At 37.6% G+C, this 8,711-nt stretch overlaps 1 protein-coding gene across 1 annotated transcript in view; it reads right to left on the reverse strand.

The window, feature by feature from the left end:
* The window catches only part of rorb (RAR-related orphan receptor B), a 103,077-nt gene extending 101,287 nt beyond the window's left edge, over positions 1-1,790 (reverse strand). The window contains exon 1 of the mRNA XM_048594866.1: positions 1,751-1,790. Within this exon, the coding sequence (XP_048450823.1) occupies positions 1,751-1,790 (40 nt within the window). The remainder of the gene's footprint in view (positions 1-1,750) is intronic.
* Positions 1,791-8,711: the final 6,921 nt, after the last annotated feature.

Raw genomic sequence — 8,711 nt, forward strand, 5'->3', positions numbered from 1 at the left:
GCATAAAAGATGGCATGAGATTGAGATGAGCCTCGCTGCAATTGTTGCCTGATTCTTCCATACATCTTGTCATAGTCCATATTGCTCATAAGTGAGATTCCACCAATAGCGTCCTTAATATGGAAAGAATATCTCAAGATCGTCGCAGAGGCAGACAAAATTTGACATTGAGCCAAAAAAAATTAATAGAAGGGGTGACCAAAAGACCTGGACTTTGAGGAAGGTTGCTAAGAAGCAGAGGTGTACAGTCCTTCTAATGACAGAATTACGATCAAGAGCATTCTGTATCCCCTTCCCAAAAGGAACGATACTGTGTCATGTAACTGAACACACACCTGATACTGAATTTGGGGCCCACTCTGAGGCTCAGAAACATGTCAAGTTTTGTTTTACTACTAAAAAGATTTCAAAAATAAATTGTTATTTTCTAAATTACACATATTATAGTCTTCTCTTCATAAAGGTCGTGTAAATCGACAGCACAACGTAAAATTGTGATCACCATAGACCTGGTCAATGTTCCCTCTAAGCTCTCAGAGTACACTAGCATGCAAATGCACTGACTTCCAGTTTCAGAAGTTGCTGTGTTGTGCGAACTTCCGTAGGAAAGTGTCAACAGGAAAAGAAAATCAGTAGCAAGAAAAATTAGAGGGACCTTGGAATAGTAGAAATGAATGGTCAGATTGCATTTCTCTTGCCATCCACCGATTCCACAAAAAAAAATTAGGACCAATCATTGTTTGGAATTATAAATGTGTTGGTGTATAAGAAGACAGTGCTTAATATTCTAATTGCCTGTTACATTCTCCAGGACGATTGTAATATGCAAACAATTGGCATAAGTCTTTCCAAACGGTCATACAAGGTAAGGAATTGTTTAGCGAAATTAAAGAATTGGATTTTAAAACCCTTATTCATTGGTAATGGCAATTATTTATTTCTACCTGTATATTAGAAGTCGGAAGTAAAAATCTATGTTTCACAGAGGCACTGGCTGCATTAAAAACAGTTCTCGCTCATAGAGAAAGTAGAAGAAACGTGAATCAATTGTATCATAAGATTGTTATATGAAGATATTATGTATTCCTATGTGATTTATACTTTGTGAAAAAAAAGTTTGCTAAACACTTCTTCAGACATCTCCCCTGTAAAACATGAGATGTTAAAGGATTGTTGAAATAATGTGATCCTATCGAATTTTTACTGTATTAATTAGTCTTTTACAACACAGTTACTAATCTCTGTATATGATATAAACATAACTAAGAACTTGCCAAAGATTAAAGGGAAACTTGAACTCTTTCTGCTGATGGTGCATACTTTTTTAAAATAGATTAAAGCCTAATCCTAAATATCATCCTGCGATATGAGCCCACGTCAAAGCGTAGTTTAATGCGAATGTTCATCACATAATGCTTCACTGTTATCATTCAACATTTAAGCAAGGCTCTGTGCTTTGACCCCTTACATCTAATTTTATTGAAATAAATTAGGCCTGGGTCAAAAGAAACAATGCAGCAAGAGGGCAATGGAGTTTTTGAACATCATTTTTCTTCTATTGGGTGTATTTTAACTTTCAGCAATGAATGCGAAACCTACAAATAGAATAAAAGCAACTGGTGACATCATGCAACCTCTTGTATTCTATTGAGAAAACAAAATCTTTTCAGTTATACCTTATATTTAAAAATCTATTTTGTACCATAGCACAACTTTGATGTAAATCTTTGGAGCAAAGTCCGCTACTTACTTATAACTTCAGTTTTCATTTTCTGCTGTGTTTGACACATGTTATCAATAAAAACAATGGCTGAAAATATTGTGATGTTGTCTCTTTAACAGAAAAGTGATCCACTTGACAATCAGCACAGTACTGTAATAATTCTTCCTTTCTAATGCTATTAAAGAGATGGACTGTACCATTCCAATATTAATAAAGCAGGGGTGTCTACAGAACTTTGAGACCATTATTGCTTTCATTTCCTCCCCCTGTTCCCAGAGCAGTGATTAGCAGGAAATGTAACTTTTGGGGAGACCTTCCTGTGAACATTTAAATTAAAAAAAAAGACAGCTGGGATGATGCATTTCTTTGATGAATGTAATTGGTTGAATCTCTACCCCTGCAAAAGCCTGATATAGTAGATGTACAATAGGAAGCAGGCCTCTTCAACTGACCACATGAAGCCAAAATATGGTAGTTTTTTTTTAAAACAGCACCTGGACCATTCGGGTACAGGTGCAAACAAGTGTCAATATTTAAAGTCAATGGCCTGAATCTGGCTGGAACAAAATAACAGTGTCTTAACAACAGCTGATGTTATTAATTAGGAAGTTCAAAGTATAAAGAGTACATAGGTGATGTGAATCTCCTGAACTTGCTAGCTCAGTTACATGGGAGCTGGTTAGCTTGGTTGGCCGGATGGCTGGTTTCTGATGCAGAATTAAACCCAAGAATTTAATTCCTGTACGGGCTGAGGTCACACTTTGAGTCTGGTTGCATCAGTCTGTATTTCATTCTTAGCATCCTCATTAATTAAGGTTTTGTTGGATTTGTATGTAAAATTATTCATTAAACTCAACATTGTTAGTTACTAAATATTTTACTGTGTACCCTTTTTAACTTTATGATGATTCTTGGTGACTGACAAAAAACGCTTATGGTCCAAATGTTTAATATTAGGGATAGATGGTGATACTGCAGTGAAATCATTGGACTTGTAATCTAGACAACGAAGAAATTGCTCTGATGACATGAGTTGAATCCTACCAAGGCAACTTTTGGAATTCAAATTTCAATTAATGGATACAGTAAAGAAATGCTGAAAGCAAGTCTCGCTGAAAAAATCCATTTAGTTCAGTAACGCAAGAGAGAAAAATCAGCCAACCTGACATGGTTCGGCCTACTTTGATTCCATACTTTTGAGTCTTAAGTACCCTGCAAGACACTTAGTTCAAGGATAATTTGGCATGGACAGCAAATACTGATGTTGCTTGTTGTATTTGACACAGATTCTAGATCAGACAGGCCTGTATCTTTAAGACAGCTGCACAGCATTATTTCTCCCCCAGATTTTGGAAGATTAAATTTAAAAGTTCGAGTAAATTTCAGGATGCACAGGCTCGTGCTCATGTCAAGTCAACAGCTAGGTGAAACAACTGACCACTCAACAGCTCAAAATGATCAGTGGATGGTCTGAATGCATCCAATAGGTCCCTAAGCTGGTCTGTTCTTTCTGGTCATTCAGAGATGAACTAGGTTTTCTCAACAAAATAATTTTCAGGGCAAACAAGATCATAATTCCACAACCTCTGCATCCAGACACAGTATTTTTGTTTGTTTACGGGATGTGAGCATCACTGTCTCGGACAGCATTTATTGCCCATAGAGTTGTTAAGAGTCAATCACGTTGATGTGGGTCTGGGGGCATGTGTAGGTCAGACCAGGTAAGGATGGCAGTTTCCTTCCCTGCAGGGCATTAATGAAACAAATAGGCTTTTCTCTAAAATTGGCAATTGTTCTCATGGTCATTGTTAGACTCTTAATTCCAGATTTTTATTGAATTTAAATTCCATCATCTACCATGGTAGGGTTAGAACAGGGATGTCCAGAACATTATCTGGGTCTTTAGATGAATAGTCCAGTAATAATACCATGAGGCTATCATCTCCGCAGATCACCTGCATGTAGAAAACATCCATGAGATTGGTGCGTGAATCTATATAGTGGCTTGGCATTAATAAAGGATATTAATCAATTCATCAAGATGTGTGGAACATGCCAATTCCATCAACATCACCAAGTGATAAAACCTCTCCTTCTGCATAAACTTCCTTCTGAAGGATAGACAATATCTGTCATGATTTCACACTGTGTCCAAGGAAAGGATACCTTTTGGTGACTGACTATTTCACCATATTTCAGTTTGTGACCCAATGCAAAGATACAACTAGCGAAATGGTTATTGACACATTGTACCTCAACAAATTGCATCTAACAACAGTCCTCTGTACACTATTACACCCTTTCAAGGTGTTTACAGGAAATAGGGTGTTCAACATATTACCTCCTCCCCTCACTACCCTCAATTGATTAGTCTTCCAGAAAATCCGTAACCATTAAAAAGTTAAGTGATTTGCCAAATATTTGGATACCTATGTTAAATCGATGTGTCCTTTTCTAGGCAATGAATTACCTTCACTGGCAGTTCTCATATCTGGGACATAGAACTTGTATAGATCTACTCTCCCACACTCTCACCACACAACCACATGTACATGATGCACTGTTGGAAAGAAAGAAAGTAGAACAAGAGTTTGACCAATGAGCACAGAGACGTTATCCCAACTTGAAGCAAGGCATGGCATGAGAGTTCAGGATTTTCACGTCAACACATGGGTTCATGGAAAGATATTATACCATTATGTCTGGCTTAGGTCATTTGATAATAGCAAAAACAATGCATATGCTGGAGATCTGAAGTAAAGATAAATAAACTGCTGGAGAAAGGGGCGGCATGCTGGCTCAGTGGTTAGCACTGCTGCCTCACAGCGCCAGGGACCCGGGTTCGATTCCACCCTCGGGTGACTCTCTGTGTGGAGTTTGCACATTCTCCCCGTGTCTATGTGAGTTTCCTCTGGGTGTTCCGGTTTCCTCCCACAGTCCAAAGATGTGCAGGCTAGGTGGATTGGCCATGCTAAATTGCCCATTGAGTTCAGGGATGTGTAGATTAGGTGGGTTATAGGGTTATAGGGGGATGGGTCTAGGTGGGATGATCTGAGCGTCAGTGTGGACTTGTTGGGCCGAAGGGCCTGTTTCCACACTGTAGGGATTCTATTCTATGATTAAACTCTACAGGCCTAGCAGTATCTGTGGAGAAAGAGAAAGAGTTAACATTTCAAGTCTGATATGACTTCTTTGGAACTGAAGGGGGCTGGAAAAATGATAACTTACTTGTTGGGAAAGAGGGAGGAGGAACAAGTGGAAAAGATTGTGAAGGACACTAGAGTAAAAGACAGTGCGCTAAATGGTAGTAGAACAAAAATATAGATTCAAAATATATGTGCATGTTAGATGTGAATTGTAGAAAATAGGTCATATGATGTTGTAATTAGCAATGACCAAGTCCTACAAAGAAACAGGACTGCATATCAGCCAAACCCTTCACTCAGGACCATGACTCAGATATTGAAGATATAATGACACACAACAGCAAACAACTATGACAAATGACACATACTCATCAATGACAGAATGCAGAACACAAAGTAAAGCTACTTTGCAAAGTCATGATAACTGTATAAGGACCAGATCTGGTCATGCTGGTTACCATGGTGTTCTTTGAATGTATATGGATAGACTAAAAAAAGCATCCTTGTACATGTTATCAGAAAATGATTTGCTTGATTTATTATTGTCACATGTACTGAGATATAGTGAAAAGTATTGTTTTGTGTGTTAACCAGACAAATCATATCTTACATATAGTACATCAGGATAATAGAACAGAATGCTGAATATAGTATTACAGCTACAGAGAAGGTACAGAGAAAGATCAACTCTAATATACAAGAGGTCCGTTCGAAATTCTGATAATAGCCGGGAAGAAACTGATCTGGAAGCTGCTGGTACGTGTTTTCAAACTTTTGTATTGTCTGACTGATGGAAGAGGGTTGAAAGGACCCAATTCTTTAAAAGGAAAAGATGGGGAAGCTGTATTATTGCACAAATTCCGTACCCAGATAGGCCATACCTTCAAGACAGTTACATAACATCACAATATCTGGTATAAAGGTACATGCTTGCCTTCAGTCTGTCATTCTCTGTGTAATGAAGTCAATGTGGTCAGTCGATCATGTGTATTCTGCAACAACATCAATAAGCATAGAATCTAGACTGTGTGTTTAAGTCTGTGATATTACGGCCTTGTAAATACTTAGTGTAACAAATAAACTTCAGATATCAGACTCAGAATAACCCAACTATTTGTGGCATTATAATATAAAATATATAGAAATATAAAATATAAAATATATGAATAAACCACAAACAGAATCAATGCCCACATGTCATTAGTGAATTTAAAAACAAATTCTAGAGTTTAAGTTTTTTCAGATGTTAATTTTCTTTTCAAATAAAATTTGAGTATGTACTGTTTGGATATTTTTCTTTTTATTTTGCTTTCTTTTTGAATTCAATCTTAGTATCTGATCATTTATATTTCTGGACCTGAAAACTCTGATTCACCTTCCTTCTCCCCAATTACTTTTCATGAGTTAAGGAGATAAATTGTTGGTTCTGCCATTGACAGAAGTACTAGGTGTCCCACTGGTCTTGCTATATTCTTTATCAGCTGCACATCTAGTAAATTAATCCATAAAACGTCAGTGAGACTTTCATCTGCACCCTACTGCTCAATGAGGTGCACCACAAAATGCGTTTCTCTAGAAATATCTGTCCCAAATATCTGGTTAAAAAATGTGATCTACAAGAGCTTACTTCAGTTTTATTGTACAGTCATGCAACTATATAATTATTGTATTAGTTGCTGAATCAATTGAACAAATAAAAAAAGCTACAAAACTTGAGACAAATTAAACTTAAAACTGATCAGTAGATTTTTGTCAGGTAACATTAACAAGGGATGTTGAGCTAAGATTTGGAGGTACACATCAGCCTTGATTGGACTGAAAATCAGTGCAGGCTTGAGGGACTGAAGAACCCACTCCTGTTTCTCTGCTAAAATTTGCACTTCATGGTTTATTCTCCAGTAGTTGCTGGAATTTTGGTATTCCTAGCACCTACTGGCTGGAACGCACCGGTCATGTTAAACTTTGTTGGAAGCGTCAATAAGGTGTATGAAAAGAATTCCCACAGCACTTCCACCAAAAAGTATGATGGGGCAGGGATTGAGACTCGAAACAAATTCTTCCCCATTCTGTGATGGATCCGAAGCAACGTTTTTGATGGAGACTCTTAGAAAAGCTGGCTCCACAAGAAATTCTTGGAAATCATGATGACAATTCCCTTTTAATTAGCAGCTGAAGATCAAATCCATCTATTTAACTGTTATTTGGAGGGATATAAAATGTTAATGGTTCCATACAAATTGATGAGACAGAGATAACCAGAATGGCTAGTTAGGGAATTGTGGAATTTGAATCTCTCAGACAGCATTTTGCATACATGTAGATTTGAGTGCACTGGTGACAGGTTGCATTCTAAGCATTAACAGAAAACCAGCAAATTAAGTCTTTTGTTTGACTGCTGTTAGTGATGTGATCTTATGATTTGATTGATGTAGGGTTTGCTATATTACTTTACCTCATTAGAATCAGTTCCATATTATTGCGATTAGCATTGTGCAAAATAATGACATATATATTTCTGCTAATTATGATGCAAAGTATCTCTAACTTGTGAATATTGTCCAAAATGTAGTTCAAAAACTGCAGCTTTCTCTCAGCTACACTTGCCAGTCCCCATCCTTTACAGTGAGGGGAGTAAAGACCTTTAACTTGGCAAGTTGTGGCAAAATATCTTTAATGGTTGGCAATGGAGTAGTGAGACCTCTTCAAAGCTTTTTAGGAATCATTTGGATGGATGTAAACTCAGTTGTTTCACTGCTACCATACTGTTAATCCATTCTGTAGGAGTTGGCACTTTTTTGATCAATCCCTTTTTTTCCAGCAGTTTGCCTTACAGTTTGGAATGGAGGGCAACTGGAATTTGCCTTGCCAGGTGCTAAGTTACTGTCACACTCATCTACTTCAAGATAAAATCTACCAGGAAGACTTCCAAGACCTGAAGTAAGACAGGTTAATGATCTTCTGGGATTTATTCAGCGGTAAAATGGCTTAGTGGCCTTTGAACTGCTGCAATTCTCTTCTGAAACATGCATGATTGAACCCAAGCTTTAGATTTGCTTCAGCAGAGTTGAGTGGATTTTGTTAAACATCTATTATCCGGAACATCAGTCCTTCATTATTCCCATAGCTTAACTCATCCACAGGGACGAATATGAGAGCTAAGTCTTTTTGTCTTATTCACAGGATGAGGGATCATTGGTTAGGCCAGCATTTATTGCCCATCCCTAATTTGCACAGAGGGCAGTTAAGAATCAGCCAGATAGCTATGGCTCTGGAATCATATTTAGGTCAGGTAAGGATGGCAGTTTTCTCTAAAGGGCATTGATGTACTAGATGGTTTTTTCCCAACAATTGACAATGGATTCATTGTCATCATTAGACTCTCAATTCCAGACCTTTTTTTAAAAAAAAATTGAATCCAAATTCCCATCTGCCAAAATGGGATTTGAATCTGGATTCCCAGAACATTACCTGGGTTTCTGGATTAACAATCCAGTGATAATACCGCTAGGCCATCATCTCCCCTGTCATATATATTCTATCACATTGTGTCAGTGAAGCGTTCAGGGCTTAATTCTTCACCATTAAGCTGCATTGCCTGAAGTCTGCAATGCTCGTGTTGTTGCACGAAACACCTATGTTAATCTAACATTCCAGATTCACTTGATGCTCTCATTCACAGGCAATATTCTTACAGTCACAAACCATTAAATCACCTTCAGACCTGATGATGCTAACCTGTTGTATGGTGCAGAGTGATTTATCAGGATCACTGGTTGACATTTCTCCAGCAGCCATCTTTACAGGCTTGTTTTGCAAAGTGAATCAGTGTTTCTTGCAATTAT

This window comes from Rhincodon typus, chromosome 3 (assembly GCF_021869965.1).
Source record: "Rhincodon typus isolate 14 chromosome 3, sRhiTyp1.1, whole genome shotgun sequence".
In the NCBI taxonomy this organism is placed as follows: Eukaryota; Metazoa; Chordata; class Chondrichthyes; order Orectolobiformes; family Rhincodontidae; genus Rhincodon; species Rhincodon typus.